The sequence below is a fragment of the Ursus arctos genome, unplaced genomic scaffold, assembly GCF_023065955.2.
Source record: "Ursus arctos isolate Adak ecotype North America unplaced genomic scaffold, UrsArc2.0 scaffold_19, whole genome shotgun sequence".
In the NCBI taxonomy this organism is placed as follows: domain Eukaryota; kingdom Metazoa; phylum Chordata; class Mammalia; order Carnivora; family Ursidae; genus Ursus; species Ursus arctos.
The window spans coordinates 43,363,640-43,382,062 of record NW_026622863.1 but is presented as its reverse complement, the minus strand read 5'-3'; the positions used below and the strand labels follow the sequence as shown (position 1 = coordinate 43,382,062).

Sequence of the window (18,423 nt, the reverse complement as noted above, 5' to 3'; positions counted from 1 at the left end):
AAACTCGAGGTGGGGGGGGCGGTTTCTACACATGAAAGGATGATACATTTTGCCTACTGCTTCCCCCAAATCCAGCCACCAAGTCTCTGCGGCAACACAGGGCTTAGGCTTAGTCATGCCAGAGGGTAGGCTCTGCTGACCTCACCTCAGGAGGCCCCGGGCCAAACTGATCTGGAACTCCAACCACTCCAGGTAAGTGGTTCTCAGAGTTTAGTGTGCCTAAGATCAGCCGGCGAGATTGTAAACCTCAGATTTGGGGGCCCTACCATCAGGGTTACCAGTTCAGTAAGTCTGGTGTAGAGCCCGATAATTTGCATTCCCAACAAGGTCCCAGGTGATGCTGATGTGTGGCCTGGGGATCTCATTCTGGTAGGAGCTACTTCTTCAAACCCGAAGTTCATCAGGTTTCCTTCATCAGGCAGGCACAAGATGGCCTTCATTGCCCTCTGCTGGCCAGACTATAAATTCAGCTGTCATGTTTCCAGAGCAACTAAAAAGCACAAAGTAGGGGTTGGAGAGAAACAAACACTTCTCTGAGAACCAGAGGAGCCTAAAAACAGCAATCATAATGGTTTATTGCTTCAGAGTATACTTAAAAAGGAATTCACAGGAATTATTTGATCTTTGCAACAATCCTGTGAAGTAGGCAAGGCTGGCATTTTCCTTTTACAAATGAAGAAGACAAGCCCATCGTCAGACCCGTAATGACAGACTCCCTGACAGAGGGGGGCTTATTAAAAGTAAGATTCCCAATCCAAGAAGGAAAAGTAGAGGTTTGTTCTCACGAAGGCCAAGGAGAAGGGAATGGGGAAGAGGATGATGAACAGCAGATGCGTCATGAGTAAGAGAGCTACTTGATTCCACAAGCCAGGAAAGCCTGCAAAGCCAGAGGGCTGGATCCTTTCTCCAGTGGTGCAAGGTGGGGTCGACTCTTAGTACTGGGGGCTCCCTCATTTCAATTTTCTATTTCAGTAGTCAGACTTGAATGTCCATAGAATCACCCAGGGAATTTGTTAGAAGTGAAGATCCCTATACGCAACTAATGAATCATCGAACTTTACATCAGAAACCAGGGATGTACTGTGTGGTGACTAACATAATATAATAAAAAACATTTAAAAAGAAAAAAAGAAGTGAAGATCCCTGGGTCCCGCCACCATGGTTCTGCTTCAGTTGGTCCAGGACAGTACCCAGGGATCTGTATTTTAAGACAGACTCTTTCCCTGGGGATCCCTGCAGGAGATCCAAGGATCGCACTCGGGAACTCCCAAGTCCTTGCAAGAAGCTCTCTTGACACACCACCAGCAGCAAAGAGATGTTATTTGCCTGTAACGGTATTCCTTTCTAGCCCCCCTCCCTGCTTCCTTCACCCATAATATCCTACGGGGTTATGACAGCCAATGTTAAGATTCAGTCCTCAACTCTTGTATTCACCCCACCCCAAGCCTCAATTTCCTCATCTATAAAATGGGGTCATACCTACTTCACCAGGCCTCCGTGAGGGTTAAATAAGAAGATGTGTCTTATGTATAGTTCCTGATGTTCAAAAAGTGTTCAATACACATGAGTTCATGGATCTTGACTTCTGAGTCCTAGTTCCTCAAAAAGTAGTAATGGCTAAGCTGGCCTCTTTTGGATTCCCACAGGTTTTTAAGCAACGGTCCTCAGGAGGACCAGGGAATAATCAAGGTGATGTCTTCTGCCAGACTCATTCCCCTATGGAAGGATTTTAAATACTTGGTAAATGACATCATACATAAGAGCAAGGTAATACATATGTAGGATATAAATATGTTATTGGCCTCTATCTTAATTGTTATGAGTACTTCAGAGGAGCATAGATTTTCCAGGGTGGCAGAAAGCAGGCACAGTAGACCATAAGACAATCGTCCTCTTAATAGGAAGTGGGCCATCCATTTCCAAATGAGCCTCGGGATCTCTCGCATGAACATTTTGATAATGGAAGGTGAATACTTTGGAGCATTGTCAGAGGAACCAACCCTTTGGGGAGAGAGATTTTTCCAAAAGAGAAGGGAGAGTGGGGCACCTGGGTGGCTCAGTCATTAAGTGTCCGCTTTCGACTCAGGTCATGATCCCAGGGTCCTGGGATCGAGCCCTGCATCAGGCTCCCTGCTCAGCAGGAAGCCTGCTTCTCTCTCTCCCACTCCCCCTGCTTGTGTTCCCTCTCTTGCGGTGTCTCTCAAATAAATAAAATCTTAAAAAAGATAGAGAGAAGGGAGAAGGCACCAGACAGAACATTTGCTGACCTCAGTTTCGCGCTGGTTAGCTCTGTGTACACTATTCTAGGCGAATGTGTCATGGCGCATGTTCTGTCACCGTGGGATAATACATATTGTATATATTTTATCCTCCTCTGTCAAGTTTAAAGGCCAGGCAGGGTATTAAAGTCTTTTTTTTTTAATTTTATTTATTTATTCGACAGAGATAGAGACAGCCAGCGAGAGAGGGAACACAAGCAGGGGGAGTGGGAGAGGAAGAAGCAGGCTTCCAGCGGAGGAGCCTGATGTGGGGCTCGATCCCAGAACGCCGGGATCACGCCCTGAGCCGAAGGCAGACGCTTAACGACTGTGCCACCCAGGCGCCCCAGGGTATTAAAGTCTTAACTTTGTGAACTTTTAAGCCTTAAGAACTTAAAGTTGCACCAACTTTTGTCACACTCTGTTACATTTCATGTAGGTCTGCGGCGATGCACTTCCCTGGGTAATGGTTAAATATGCCTTTTATGACATCTGTACCTTGTAGACAGAAGGGGGAGTGTTAGCAAATGGGTATGTTGGGAAGAACATCTGTTTTCCCCAGTACTCTCACCATGAAATTTGCCCATTTAGGCCCTGTAGGGGTTTGGTTCTCTCTTGTGTCGGGTTGTGTTACTTGCTTGTGAAGTGTAGGTGTCCTACGAACAACAAGTCGTGCATGTGTGGGTGTAACAGGCATGAGGCATGACCTTGGGAATGGCTTCAGTTGTGACTTGTGTGAGAATATATTTAGTGCACGTGTGTCCTGGTCTCTTCGTTTCATGCCATGTCTCTCCCCAGCAAACGTCAGAAGACCCAAAGAATGATGTGGTTGTGCTGAGTGACCAGTCCCAGATACTGTTCAGAGAGTCTCGCCATCCTCAAAATATGCCACTTATATGCTATTACTTCAGTGATGCCAACTTCTTTGCCTCCCTCTCTTGGGTGACAAGCGCCAAAGAAATCCAGGTAAAACTGCGTCGCCTTTCTTCTCCTCCTTAGCTCATTCGACAGGGGCCGTGCCCACATAAGCGCTCACCCCAGACTGACAAAGGGAGATCTACCTCTCGAATGAAAATGACCTAAATCTAGGGTTCCCCCTCTCCTCCCTTCTCCAATTACAGTCTCTCCTTGCGTAGATTTTCTGGTTCCCCTAAAGTAGGCCACGGTTAGGGAAAGGGTCCCAGGCTTCCTGCTTCTACAGTATTTCCAATTCCCATAACCGGGGTGGGGGGCAGTGGTGGTAAAAACACTTGAGAGTCTTCCACATCCTCCTCAGCACGAGCACAGGGGAAAGGAGCTGCATGTTCTGCCCTTTCCTCTTCTATCTTTCCTAGGCAGGGTCGATCTTACTCTCTTGTAGGCTGTAGTATGGATGAAGAGCAAAACTGAGGACATGGTCGAGAAGAGAACATTCTCCATGACTGAACGATTGCCACCCATCCAGTCCATGGTCCACACAGGTTCCTTTCATATCCTCGTGGCCTACTGTGGTGATCTGATCCTGCGGCTCTTTGGGGACCACTTCCGGTCGTTCAAACCCCTGGGTATAGTGCCCTGCCGCTTTAACATCAACTGCCTCTGCTACGACCCGGAAATGAAAATGCTTCTGTCAGGCATCCTGGGAGCAGTGGTCACCTGGATCATCGAGAGAAGCGGCAAGGGCCTCCAAGTAGCCCACATGGTTCCCATGTCTGGTGATGAGCTCGTCCAGGACATCAGGCTGAACGGCCCCAATGGCTCTCTCTTGGCGCTGTGTGAGACGGTGGTGAGGGTCCTTGAGCGCCAGGGCCACGGCCAGCTAGGAGAGGTTCAGAGGTTCACGTCCACCACCAGTGGCTCCTTTATCACCTGCTGCTTCACCTGTTTTGACCAGGGCTTTCTCTATGCTGGAAATAAGACTGGGGAAATCCAAGTATGGAGCCTCGTCCGGGGTAACTCTCTCCACAGTTTCAAGGCCCATTTCTCATCGGTGATCTGTATCCGCAGCCGGCCAGAAGCCCACACCCTGCTAACAGCTGGCAAGGAAGGCCTGATCAAGGAGTGGAACCTGACTTTGGGGAACCTGCTGCGGCGGCTAGAACTTGGAGAGGAACTGTATAAACTCGAGTTTATCGACAACATTACTTTCTTCTGCCAAACTACCCATACTTTCTCCTTGCGTCGCCTGCCTTGCTTCTACAGCCTCTTCAATGTCTGTGGCTCTGCTCCCCAGCAGCTGCGTCGGGTCCACTGCGGTGAAAACCGGTTCCGGATCCTGTGCAGTACTGAGGATGGCTTATTGCGCTTTGTGTCCCCACTCACAGGGGACCTTCTGGTCCTCACCTGGCCCTTCACGATCCTGGACCAGGCTGTGGATTGGGCCTATGACCCAGAAAAAGAGGAGCTCTTTGTAGCAACAGGCAACGCAGAGGTACTGGTGTTTGACACGACCCGCTGCCCTTGCCCAGCCAAGTATCTCTTGTGCACCTCACCAGATTCTCAAGACTGGGTACAATGCCTGGCTTATGGGCATTTCCACCTGGGTCGGGGTCTACAAGGACTGGTGTTCTCTGGACACCAGAGTGGTGTGATAAGAGTGCTTTCCCAGAACTACTGTGCCCGAATAGAGAAGTTCATGCACTTTGGAGCTATACTGGCACTCTCTACACTACCTGGAGGGGTTTTTGGTAGCCGAGAAAACTCTTTGCTCTGTTCCTATGGAATGGATGACTATGTACACCTATCAGAAGCTGTGCTCGAGGGGAAGAAAGTACATTTGAAGCCCCTTGCCAGCATTCTCAGCAGCTGTCATCTAAAACACCTGATACTCTTACCCACATCTGTGGGCGCTATCACGGAGACTAACTGCCTGCGTCTCTGGAAGTTCCATGATTTTCTGTCCTCTGAGTCACAAGAAGGCTCAACGTTTATAGAGACATTGCCTCTGCACCAGTGTCCCATCACATCCTTTGATGTCTGCTGGTCCTTGAGTCTTTTTGTCACGGGGGGTATTGATGGGTCTGTCCGGGTCTGGAACTTCCATGGAAGACTTGTAGCCATGCTGGACTCATCGCTGCACTTTGGCCCACTCTGCTTTGCAAATGACCGGGGTGACTTGCTTGTGACTTTTAACCACAGTCTTTATCTGGTGTCCTGTCTAAAACTGCTTCACCCAACCCTGCTGGCTCGCCTTTCCTTTATGAGCATGACAGATGAAGTGCTAGAGGCCCCTAAGCCTTTCACACCAAGCTTCTTCTTCTCTTTTGAGACCATATTTGTGCCCAAGTATATCTACCTTGGAAAAGGGCAACAGGAATTAGTCGGTCTAGAGAAACTTGTCAATAAGCGGGCCATTGCCTTTGATCATACAGTGCCACATGTCATAGAAGAAGATGAGCAAGGGAGCCCCACATTACTGTCTGCCTTCAGATGTGGTTTCTTGCATAAAGAGGAAACTGATGGGATGGAGGTGAGCAAACCTCCCCATTACATGTTTCCTCCCCAACTACAGTTGACTACCTGGGATGGACTCAACCCCTACCAATTATTGCGATGCTACTTTGGTCATGGGCGGAAATGGCTCTTGGCTCCTGACTGCTACATCCCCAACTCAGTGATTCGTGCCCGTCTTTGGCCAGAGGGAAGTCCAATATACCTACAGTGCAACCTGCATTCACCCGTGTGGGAAATGGAATGGGACAAATCCGAACAATTCTTCTTCTGGCACAGTAGGGAAAAAGCTCTAAGTGATGCAGGAGAATATTCACAGGAAAGGGAGGATGCAGACTTCATAGAAATGAGATTGTCCAAGGATATAACTTACAGTGTCCTTACAGACTCAGCAAACCGTAGTTGGCTGGGGAAAAAGATGAGTGAAATAGCTATTAATAGCCTAGTAGAGACAATCCTCAACATTATGATCCACGCTTCTCCACTGAAGTACCAATGCTGTATTGGTGCACTGGGGCAAATCTTTGCCTCTTACGAGGTGTCTTCATCCCTGCGCTCTGAAACAGCCCATCGTCTACTGGATGACACCACCAATTCCAACCCACTGATCCGAGAGCTAGCCTGGGAAGGGCTGAAGCGTCTAGGAATGATTACTCATCTTTTTGCCATGCCTCTGGCCCAAGGATTGATGGACAAGGACCAAAGAGTGAGGAGTAAGGCCCTAAGCCTCATGGCTGACACTGGAATCCACTCTAAGTCCTCACTCTTAAACCTGATCCAGCACCGAGAGACCTTCCGGGAGATGCAGTAAGTTCTTTGTGTCTTCTGCAATTCTCGACTAGCCTCTAGTTTTCTTCTCCCTTTCCCTTCCTTCACTATCTCTTCATACCTGTCCATTAACTCTTCCTGTCCTTTTTCTCTTTCATAGTCTTTTTCCATTCCTAGACCATCCTGACAATCCTGACTCCTTCCTGTCTCCATTTTTTCTCCTGCTCCTGTCTGTCCCCTAACTCTTGAGTTCCCCTTTTCATTCTTTTCTCCTACCCCCTCAGTCCCCATACAAACCACTCCATTCATTGCCACCTTAGCTTTCTAGACTTTTTCTTTCTTGTTGGCCATCCTTTACCTCGATGTACACTGTCTGTGTTGGCCACTGTGCCAAGGCCCCTGCCTGTTCCACAGCAGTTCCTTCCTTTTCGTTCTCCCTGTTGTCCCTAATTCACCATGGTCTTTCCTCTCCTTTGACTTTCATAGGCAGGAAATGATTGGGGAGGAATCCCTAGACCATCTGTTGGGGATGCGGGCCACAGATCTCCAAGTCCTTCATACTCAAGTGGAGCAGCGATTAAATGAAAACCTGACCTTGTCAGAGGGACAGGAAAAACCTGCTTTTTCTTTAGAGGTCTCAAGGGTTTCTGAACATGTATCCCTTTCCAAGCAACCTGATGTAATTCCTGAAGAAACTGAAGCTGCCACGAAGTCCGGCAAAGGCCAAAGACGGGGCCGAGCGGCAGTCAAAAAGCACAGTATGTATGGGGTGATCTGGTTCATGCCTCAGGGTCTCCAAGAGGCAACACAGTTAGGGCTAACTGTGGGTCAAGAGTTATCAATCAGGTGGGACTGGAGACAAGCAGACAGATCTTTTCTTAGAAACTTCCTAGAAAGAATCTGCCCAAATTCAGGGATACTCCAGTGCTTATCTCCATAGGATTTGGAAGGGGGGAGTGCTGGAATAAAGCAAGGAGAATCCTTTCTTTTTTTTAAAAGGCCTCAGCCCCGTGCTACTTCTTTTATGGCAATTCCTCTTACTCATGCCATTAGTGGGAAAGATGTGACTTAAGCCTCCCATGCCTTCCTTATCTCCGTCTCCTGATCTTCCCTGCAGCCCGAAAATTGTGGAGGGCCTTCAAGAAGATAAAAGAGGCTGGCAAAGAGCCAGGTCCCTTAGAGGGTGAAAGTGACCAGAGGGAAGCTGCACCAGTTTTGGTGGAGGATACAGCCACCCATTCTAGAATGTCTTCAACCATCAGTGTGTTAAAGATTTCAAAAGATGGTGAGCAACACCCTCCAGAGAAAGATACCTCAAAGGACCATTTTGCATTGACCCTGAAGATGCTGAGGAAAATACATGACAGAAAAGGCAAGAAAAGAACAGTTCAGAAACCCCAAAAGAGGCACAAGAAGAAGACAAAAGACGCTGAAGTTACAACTGAGGAATCTCTACCTGCTGTAAAGAAAGAACCAGTGGTGAAGCAGCTGAAAGCCAAAGGGCGGGGTGCTGCTGGAGCACCTGGCCGCAAGACCATCCCTGAAGAGGGCTCCTCATGGAGGGATGATCTCTGTCGTCTTATGACCCTTAGAATATCTGGTTCCCAAACAAAAATGTCAGAAGCTCTGAACATGGAGCTAGTGACCATGGCTCAGGAAGTGCTGGCAGATCAACAGCCCAGTTGGGAACTTTTTCAGGAGATCTGCCCCTTGCTGGAGAAAAAAAGTGAGGTTCTGCTTGAGGACCTCCAATGGGATATAGCCTGGCCAGAGGAGAGACCAATTTTTATTCATGAAAGGGCAATTAGAGAAGACATGATGGTCAGAAGGGAGGACGAGATACCAGAGGTGCAAGAGCAAGTGCAAAAGGAAGCAGAGGACACGCCATACTTGCAGGAAACCCAGGTGATTCCCAAAAAAGGCAAGAAAAAGAAAATTATCTTTTTAGGACCCAGTAGCCTAACCAAGGGAAAACGAATATCGAAGAAAGAAGAGAAGAATTCCTTTAAGAAGCCCTTTAAGCAAGAGAGGAAAGAAGTTCAGCAGGAAATAAAAGTGGATAAAAAAGAGACTGTGAGCAAAGGAGAGAGGGATGTGAGTCAGGAAATAGAGGAAGTGGCCAAACCAGAGGAGGAGGAAGTAGTTAAGCAAGAAGAAAGGCCAATTATGGATGAGAGGAAGCTGTCTTGGCAGGAGTGGAAGAAGTCCTGGGATGAGTGGAAACAGGCCCAGGATGAGACAAAGATATCCTGGGATGAATGGAAGAATGCTTGGGACAAGAGGCATCTTGAGGAAGAGGAGAAACAACAAACAGATGAAAGGAAGCCACTCCCAGAGGAGGAAAAGCTGGATGTGGACAAGCTGAGATGGGATGAATGGTTAGACGTCTGGGAAAAGATAGAGGCCAGGTCCAGAGAAGAACACAAGGATGAGGAGGAATTGACCCTGGAGGGAGAAGAATTGTCTCAGGAATGGGGAGAAGAAGAACAAGAAGAGGTGATGTCAGAGGAGCAGAGACAGATCCAAAAAGAATATAATCAGGCCTGGATCGAGAGGAAACGAGCCCAGGCTGAAAGGAAACGAGCCCAAGAAGAAAGGAAGCTAGCCCAAGAGGAAGAGAAACTAGCACAGGAAGAGAGAAAACTGGCCCAGGAAGAGAGAAAACTGGCCAGGGAATATGGGAAACTGGCTCAGAGAGACAGGACAATGGTCCAGGCAGAGAGAAACTTTGTCCACAATGAGGAAAAGTTGGCCCAAAGAGAGGATAAGTTAAGCCAAGAAGCAGAGAAACTGGCCCAGAAAAGGAAGAAACTGGCCAAGCAATTTGAGGAACTGGCTCGAGAAGAAGAGAAAACAGCAAAGAAAGGAGGGAAGCTGGCTGAAGTAAAAAAGATACTGGCCCAGAAAATGGAAAAACTGACCCAGAAAGAGCAAGATCTGGCACTGCAAGAAAAGGAACTAGCCCAGGAATTGGAGGAGCTCATGTGGGAAGAGGAGGAACTGGTGCGGAAAGAAGAGGAACTGAATCAGGAATTGAAGGATCTGGCTGAGGAAGAGGAGGGACTGGTTCAGGAAGAGAAGACACTGGCCTGGCAAGAGCAGAAACTGATTAAGGAAGAGAAAACACTGGCCCTGGAAGAAGAACTACTGATCCAGGAAGAGAAGAAACTGGCCCAGGACAAGGAAAAACTGCCTGGGGAAGAGGAAAATCTTGCCCAGAAAAGGAAGAAACTGATGGAGAACAAGTTAAAACTGGCCCAGGAAAAAGAAAAATTGGCCCAGGACAAGGAGAAACTCACGAAGAACAAGAATATACTAGCCTGGAGGGAGAAGTCTCTGGCTCAGGAGAAGGAGAATCTGCTTCAGGAGAAAGTGAAATTGGCTCAGAGGAAAGAGAACTTCCTCCAGGTCAAACAAAACCTCGCCCAGAACAAAAATAAATTAGTCCAAGCAAAGGAGAAACTGGACATGTACAAGAAGAAACTTGCGCAGGTAGAGAAGAAGCTGATGGAAGAAAAGGAAAAACTTTCCCAGAAGAAGGAGAAGCTGGACGAGGCAGAGAAAAAGCTGACCCAATTAGAGGAAAGTCTGGCTCAGAAGCAGCACAATCTAGCCCAAGACAAGATGGAATTAGCTACGGAGAAGAGGGCAGTATTTCAAGAACTGAAAATGCTCAGAGGAGAGTGGGATAGTGCCAAGGAAGAAAAGGCACTGGGCACAGAAATGAAGAAACTGGCCCAGGAGAAGATCAGGCTGGCTGAGGAAAAGCAAATTCTCTCTGCAGGAGAGACTGAAGAAACCTTAAAACAGATAAGACTGACTAAGAATGAACTAGAACTAATCAAGAGGAAATTGTCACTAGAGGAGAAGATACTGAGGTATGAAGATAGGGTATTGGCCACAGAGCAAAGGGACATTGCCAAAGGAAAACTGGAATTTACCAGAGGAGGGAGAGTCTTTGCCCAGGAAGAGAGGAAGCTAGCCAAAGTAGTAAGGAAGTTGATTAAAGAAAAGGAGGGCACTTCCAGGGCACAATCAAAAGTGAGCAGCAAAGTCTTAAAGGCACTTCGAGATCTTACTAAAAAAGAAATGAAACTGACCCAGGAAGAAATAGAGATGACAAAGATGAAGAGGAACTTCTTTGTTAAGGAAAGGAGATTGAGCAAGGAACAAAATAAACTTGATGCCAAAGAGTGGGATTTTTCTGAGGAAGAACCAGAAGTAACCAAAGATGAGAAGAAACTGGCTAAGAAGCAGAGAAAACTGGCCAAGGAAATGAAAAGAATGATGAAGAAAGAGAAAAAAATAACTGAGGAAGAAAGCAGATTGGCCAGACAACAGAGAGAAGTCATACAGGAAGAAGAGGAGGAAGGACTAACAAAGGATGAAGAGGTAATACCACTGCTTGAACAAAGGTCAAGAAAGAGAGAAGAGAAAGGAAGAAAAGAGCTAAAGACAGTTGATACACCATGGGAAAAGCTTCCTAGTCAAAAGGAAAGTAGAGATAGCCTTTCTGAAGAAATGGAAAGCTTATTAGATGAAATAGAGCAAGAGAGTTTGTCTGAGGAAGAGGAGGAGGAGGAAGAAGAGGAGGAGGAGGAGGAAGAAGAGGAGGAGGAGGAAGAGGAGGAGGAAAGGAAGGTGGCAGAGGAGGCAGAGGTAGAGGGGGAAGAGGAGAGAAAGAAGGAGAAAGAGAAGAAGAAGGAGAAAGAGAAGAAAAAGAAGAAAAAGAAGAAGAAGTTTCAGGAGGAGGAGGAGGAGAAGGAGGAGGAGGAGAAAGAGGAGGAAGAGGAGGAGGAGGAAGGGGAGGAGGAGGAAGGGTCTGAAGAGGAGGAGGAGGAAAGCATCAGTGAGGAAGAGTCAGAAAGTCTGCGTGAGGAAGAGTCAGAAAGTCTGAGTGAGAAAGAAGAGGGGGAAAGCTCACTGAAAAAAGAGGCAGACAAGAAAAAAGAGATCTTAAAAAAAGAAAAATTATTTAAGTCACAAGAGGAAAGACAAAAAGACCGAAGAGGAAGAGAAATAATCCCTTCTATTGGAAAAAGAATCCCTGATATCAAAGACAGTGCTATACAACTAAAAATTCTGAAAGCCCCTTCCAGGAAAGTGATCCCAATAGCTCTGGGCAGACAAGAGAAGATACCAGTACCAGTGTCTATGAAACAAGTACCCTGGGAAGAAAAGGCCAGAGCACCTGAGGCATCCAGGATACTTCCAGAGTCAAGGTTTATGGATAGGCAAGGAGAACTGTTGAAGAAATATAAGCCCAAACCTCTACAACTTTTGGATACAGTTTTGGAGTCCCCAGAGCGAGACTTAAAGACTCCATATTTACCTCACATATTGAGGAAGACCATGGAAGCTCACAACCTCCAAGGCGAACCACTGGAGCCCAAATGGCAGTGGATTTTGAAGCATCATCCAGCTCTGATGAGAAAGACTAAGGTACCTGTGCCCCAAATCTGGGCCAAGGAAATAGGTGCTCAGGTAGGACTCTCAGATATAGAATGGATCCACCATGTCCTAGAACGGATGGAGGCAGGAGAACAGCTTTCTAGGGATAGTTTCCACAGATTGTGCCAGCTTCTCAAAGACCTCACCTCAAAGGGAAACTTAGAGTGGCTACATCTGGCCCAACTTGAAGCCATTGTGTATCATCACAAGCAGGTCCTGGAATCACAAAGCACACATATCTCAAAACCCAGTAAGGAGCCCATGGGTCCAAAGTACCTGAAAGTGATCCCGCCTATAAAAGGAAAGGAAAGCTGGTTAAAACCTTTTGCTGTTCCCATACCAAAGTCCCCATTAGGTACCAAAGGGATTCCAACCCCAAAGGGCGTAAATTGGCATCTTCTAGAAGAGCCTTACAGGAGTGCATGGGCAGAGCAGATATCCACTGCTCTCAAGGAGATGGAGGTGCAACACTTTCATCCTGCCACAGGAGACATTTTCATAGGTGCCCATGCCTCTGTAGAAAAACAAACCCTTGCACTGATGTTTCAAAAGGACTTCTGGGATTTTAAGGACAAAGGCAGGTTTCCCAGATTGCCCAAGCTGGAGAAGAAGGCACAGGCCATCTCTAAGAAAAAGGAAGAGGTGCCTCTCTGGGAGACATTTGTGGCACTGTACTATGTCTTGCGGATGTTGCAGCAACGATATGCAAAAGACAGTGCTGCTTGGATGGAACAGTTCCACCAGCTCATGGACCTGTACCAACTTAAGTCACCCCGAATCCAGAAGCTGCTACAGGAGCTGTTATTGAGAGAGGAACCCCAATCCCAAGAGATCACCTACGAGGAGGCCCTGAAGGCCATGGAGCTGGTTCCTGGGGAGCGCTTGTTCTGCCACCTGTTTTGTGGTGGCTCTCAAAACCCTAAAGGTCCTCTGGAGTTCCGGGAGGTGGTGTCCCTCCCAGGTCAGAATAACGTCCGTACCATGAGTCCCATGGGCATTGCTCAGTATGGGATCTTAGAACTTGCCTGGAAGAGCCTGCCCCAAGCCGATATTCACCTCACCAAGGAAATGCCCCACATCATTGCTCCCGCCCCCTAACTTGGGACTGACTGGAGGTCAGGACTTTTCATTCCCACCTGGAGGAAGGACTTGTCACCCTAATCTAGACCCTTATCCCTAGGGCCCACACAGAGGTAGGGCCAGGCCAAAGCCCTTTCCCTACCTAGCTCCAGAAACCAGCTTCCATATGTGGAATAAAGAGGAGGTTCTCATTTTCAGCATCCCTGTAATGTGTCCCTCTTCCTCAAACATTGCTCCTCCAGAAGGGTAGCCAGGGAGACCAGATATATACTCCCGAGAATGGGAAAACATCCCAAAAGCCAGTGGGTGCTCACCCTCTGGAGGCCTTCAGGCAGAAGAGTCTTTCCTTGTCTTCTTCCTTCCTTGCCTCCCCCCATCCTCCCCTAAAGACTATAGGAAGGAAAGATGAATGAATATTTGGCATTAATATTAGAGGCACTGACATAGTAGGAAGAAAATGGACTTTAGTATCAGAAGACCTGGCATAGTTCTTGGAGGTTTGCAGTGGAGGCAGACTCTATTTCCCTGTTCATAACTCTGCATGCTGATGACTGGAGTCCCAAACAGCAGGTGTGGTGGGTGTTGAGGGGACCCTGAGAGTATCTCATGAGTCCCTTCCCTCTAGCAATGAAGAAGACAAGAGTTAAAGGGAAGGGGTAGTAAAGTGGAGGAAGTTGTCCCTGCTGGTAACTGTGTTCCCTCCCTGATCCCTCCCCACCATGGAAACTTCAGAATTGCCTTTCTCCAGGTAAGCTGAGCCTTCCATCAGCTTCTAGCAAGGAGCCCGTCTGTGCTATTTGCCACCCAGCATCGTGACGTCGTCTTTGTTATTCTGTTCCCTCTACCTGTGTTTGGTTTTGTGGGAGAAGCCAGAGATAGAGGGCAAGAGAACATTCTGAGAAGTTGGGAGTCACTCAGAGGCCAAGCAGTACAGGCCCATGTGGAGGGTACAAGAGCTATGGGCTGGAGATATGAAGCCACAGTGGCTGCAAAATTATTTTCTGACTCCAGCATGACCACCATATTTTCTAGTCAGCCCTCAGCCTCTTGTGTCCTTTGTGACATGCTTCCTGACCTTTTTTTTTTTCCCCTTTTAGCACTTCATTACTTTCTGGTATAACAAGATATTCCAGGTTTATCTTATACCCACCCTTCTCCAGCTCTGGAATTAGCTATTTCTCTGGGGAGACCTGGTTCCTCTTAACAGGGAATGGTATTAGAAACTATTGTGAGTTGAATTATGTCCTGCCAAAAGTTCTAACCTGCAGAACCTATGAGCGTGATCTTTGGAAAGAGAGTTTTTGCAGTTGTAATCAAGATGATGTCCTACTGGACTAGAGTAGACCATAAATCCAATGACTGGTGTTCTTATAAGGAGGGGGAAATTTGGAGACACACAGGGAAGAAGACCACGTGATGACAGAGATAGAGGGCGGAGTGGCGCAACCGCAAGCCAAGGAACTCCAAGGGCTGCCAGCAACCACGGGAAGACAGGAGAGAGGCACAGAACAGTGTTTGTTCACACCCCTCTTGGGAGCTTTCCAGGCATAATCTGAAACCAGTCCCTGTACACCGAGGGCAGGGAGAGAGAGAAGAAAGAGGGAAGGCACCCCACGTTGGTACGTGGCAGTTTTAATAGGCAAAACGAACTTACATATGAGGCTTGTCTTGGCAGCAGCGAGAAGAATGGATCCTGCCCACCAAATCTTTATTTTATTTATTTTTTAAAAAGATTTTATTTATTTATTTGACAGAGAGAAACAGCCAGCGAGAGAGGGAACACAAGCAGGGGGAGTGGGAGAGGAACAAGAAGGCTCTTAGTGGAGGAGCCTGATGTGGGGCTCGAACCCAGAACGCTGGGATCACGCTGCCCACCAAATCTTAACAGTTTATAAAGAGGTCCTAATTAAGCTCAGTCATGTATACCATGCAGTGTTTTCAGCACCACATCCTTTTTTTTAATTTTTAATTTTTATTTTTTTGATGTAAAGTTCGATGATTCATTAGTTGCGTATAACACCCAGTGCACCATGCAGTAAGTGCCCTCCTTACTACCCATCACCAGCCTATCCCATTCCCCCACCCCCTCCCCTCTGAAGCCCTCAGTTTGTTTCCCAGAGTCCACAGTCTCTCATGCTTCATTCCCCCTTCTGATTACCCCCCTTCTTTATCCCTTTCTTCTCCTACCGATCTTCCTAGTTCTTATGTTCCATAGATGAGAGAAACCATATGATAATTGTCTTTCTCTGCTTGACTTATTTCACTCAGCATTATCTCCTCCAGTCAGCACCACATCCTTATCTCATCCTTCTGTCCTTGAAGCAGCCTCTGGGAAAGGCAAGCAGAACCTCCATTCCAAGAGTAGAGGAGAAGGTGAGGAGACTCTGAGTGCCTGGGTCCACTTCATGGGTCAATCAGCTGTCACATCTTTTTGATGATGTTCCCCAACAAACAGATTCTCCCTCAGAGCCTCCAGAAGGACCCAACCCTGCTGACCCTTTGATTTTGGACATCTGGCATCCTGAACTCTGAGAGTATAAATTTCTGTTGTTTTAAGGTTCGTGGTAATCTATTATGGCAGCCCTAGGAAACAATTAAGATCTGGACACTAAGTGTGCTCATTGCTATTGGGGTGACTTTGCTTTGTGGCCCCTTCAGCAGACACAGCTGGGAATCTGTGTATGTATAAATATACATAAATACATACACATCTACATATATGCATGTGCACATAAACATGCTTATCTATATATATATACACATATTTTAGAGACCATGAGTACACACCAATACCTTCAATTTCAGTCCATCTCCAGAGGGGTCATTGTTGCCTGTTCTTATCTCGTATTAGCATGTCTTGTCTTGAACAGTCAGTACCCACACCATAAACACACCCATTTTTACTCAAGCCTATGGTGCATTTAAAATAGTTCAGGGGTGCCTGGGTGACATAGTTGGTTAAACGTTCAACTCTTGGTTTTGGCTCAGGTTGTGATCTCAGGGTCATGAGATGGAGCCCCACATCAGGCTTTGCACTCATTGTGGGGTCTACTTGAGACTCTCTCTCTGTCTCCCTCTGACTCTCCCACTTGTGCTCTCTCCCTCTCTCTAAAATAAATCAATCTTAAAAAAATAGTTTCAGGGCACCTGGGTGGCTCAGTTGGTTAGCGGCTGCCTTTGGATGAGGTCATGATCCCAGGGTCCTGGGATGAGCCCCACTCATGCCCCATCTTGCTAGCTCTCTCTCTTTCTCTCAAATAAATAAAAATCTTAAAAAAATAAAATAGTTTCAGAATTGCTTTGCCCATATCACTACAATAAATAAACCTATTAAAAAGAATTCAGAATTTGTGATTCTTTTCTCATACATACCTTACCCTGCTCAAGACTGAGAGTATTTGTCAAATGCTATGCACATAAGATATTTGGACTAGTTCATCCTTCCATTCTTTCCTTCCTTTTTTCTTTCAGGATTATGTTATTTGTTTGAAATAGAATCAATTTCATTTCTGTTAGTTTGCTATCAGTTATAGGATTTCATACCTTCCAATTCTTACTAATTTATTTTTGCTTGAATATGTATTTAGCTATGCTTTCAAAAGTCAACAGTACACAAAAAGTATACTCAGAGAAGTGTCATTCCCACCCATATGTCATCTGCCCCATTTTGCCCAACATACTCCTTGTTTCCCCATGTAGAAAACAATTGCATTGACTGAATCTGTCTGATAGAACTATGTTGAAACTCTGGAGTCTACTGAGGCTTGCAACTTCTAGGGGAATACTTAGATGGGAAACTGCAGTTAATTTGGGTCAATTTCAGCTCCTAGCACAGTAGCAGCTACCCCGCCCCCAAACCCAGCCCAGTGGCAGACAGCTGTGCGTGTGTTCTTGGAGCAGCTTGCACAGAAATTGCAGGAGCCAGGACAGGCAAAAAGGACCCTACCCTTCAAATATAAGGGATCTGTGCTCTCACCTCTTACTGCTGTTTCTGATCACAGAGGTGCAGACAAAAAGGTGGGCAACCACTTCAACAATGTACCTCCTCTATTGTTGTAAGCCCTTTCCTTCTGACTGAAGGGACTTCCAGGGTATTTAAAGGGACAGAGCTGTTTATTTCCCCTCTTCACTTTTCTACTTTTTCCCCCTTTGGGATCCAGGTAATAAACAGTAGGACATTCAAAGACAACTGCATAGGGACGCCTGGGTGGCTCAGTCGGTTAAGCATCTGCCTTCAGCTCGGGATCCCAGGGTCCTGGGATCAAGTCTTGCATTGGGCTCCTTGCTCAGCGGGGAGTCTGCTTCTCTCTCTGCCTGCCACTCCCCTTGCTTGTGCTCTCTCTCTCTCTTTCTCTCCCTGATAAATAAAATCTTTAAAAAAAAACTGCATATACAGAGAAAATCAGAAAGTGACCATATGTACCAAGGAAAGGCTCAAAAAAGACCTTTGAAGACTTTAGGTTTAGGGTCAGCCTCAGCACACAGACAGCCTATGACAATAATAAATAACAAAACCAGCAAACCCAGGGGAAGGGGAAGAATTTCATTTACAGTCATCATATTAGATTCAAATGTCCAGTGTTCAGCAAAAAAAAAAAAAAAAAAAAATACAAGGCATACAAAGAACAGAAAAGTATGGCCCATTCAAAGGGGAAAAAAAAACAATCAACAGAAACTGTCCCTGCAAAAGACCTGACTGCACATACACTAGACAAAAACTTTACTGTAACTGTTTTAAAGAAGCTCAAGGAACTAAACAATGATGTGAAGAAAGTAAAACAACAATGTCTGAGCAAATGGAAATATCAACAAAGTGATAGAAAACCTAAAAAGAAATGCTGCAAAGTACAATAAGTGAAGGAAAAAAAAATCACTAGAGGGACTGAATGGCAGATCTGAGCAGGCAGAAGAAAAGAATCAGCAAATTTGAAGATAGGACAAAGGAAAGTATTGAGTCTGAGGAAGAGAAATAGAAAAAATTGAAGAAAAGTGAACAGAACCCATGGGTCCTGTGGGACACCATGAAGTGGACAAACATAATCCAGTGCTGGAGTGGAGAAAGAGAAATGAAAGCTCAAAAAAGAAAAAAAGAAAGTATCTGAAAAAACAAAGTCTGAAAACTTCCCAAATTTGATGACATACATGAATATAAACGTCCAAGAAGTTCAATGAACTCCAAGTAAAATGAATTCAAAGAGACTCACACCAAGACGCATTGTAAACAAACTTTTAAAAGATAAAGACAAAGAATCTTAAAAGCAGCAAGAAAGAAGCAAATCATCACATACAAGGGACTCCTCCACCCCACCATCACTAATAAGATTACCAGCAGATTTCTCATCAGAAACTTTGGAGACAGCAAAACATTAAGATGCTGTATTCAAAGTGCTAAAGAACAAACTGTCAACTAAGAATCTTATATCCAGCAAAACTGCCC

General features: G+C 46.2%; 1 protein-coding gene across 1 annotated transcript; it reads left to right on the top strand.

Annotated features, from left to right (window-relative positions):
* Positions 1–1,673: 1,673 nt before the first annotated feature.
* On the top strand, positions 1,674–13,004 carry LOC113243629 (WD repeat-containing protein 87). The gene is made up of 5 exons (XM_048223993.2): positions 1,674–1,767; positions 3,057–3,224; positions 3,619–6,494; positions 6,942–7,213; positions 7,573–13,004. Exons 1-5 carry the CDS (start codon positions 1,693–1,695, stop codon positions 13,002–13,004), a joined length of 8,823 nt encoding a protein of 2,940 aa, XP_048079950.1. The 5' UTR covers positions 1,674–1,692.
* Positions 13,005–18,423: the final 5,419 nt, after the last annotated feature.

Excerpts from the sequence above, each read along its gene's own strand:
- LOC113243629 (XM_048223993.2), top strand. The coding sequence starts at position 1,693 with ATGTCTTCTGCCAGACTCATTCCCCTATGGAAGGATTTTAAATACTTG. Across the intron at positions 1,768-3,056 it reads ACATCATACATAAGAGCAAG|CAAACGTCAGAAGACCCAAA; the intron begins GTAATACATATG and ends GTCTCTCCCCAG. Across the intron at positions 3,225-3,618 it reads CAAGCGCCAAAGAAATCCAG|GCTGTAGTATGGATGAAGAG; the intron begins GTAAAACTGCGT and ends ACTCTCTTGTAG.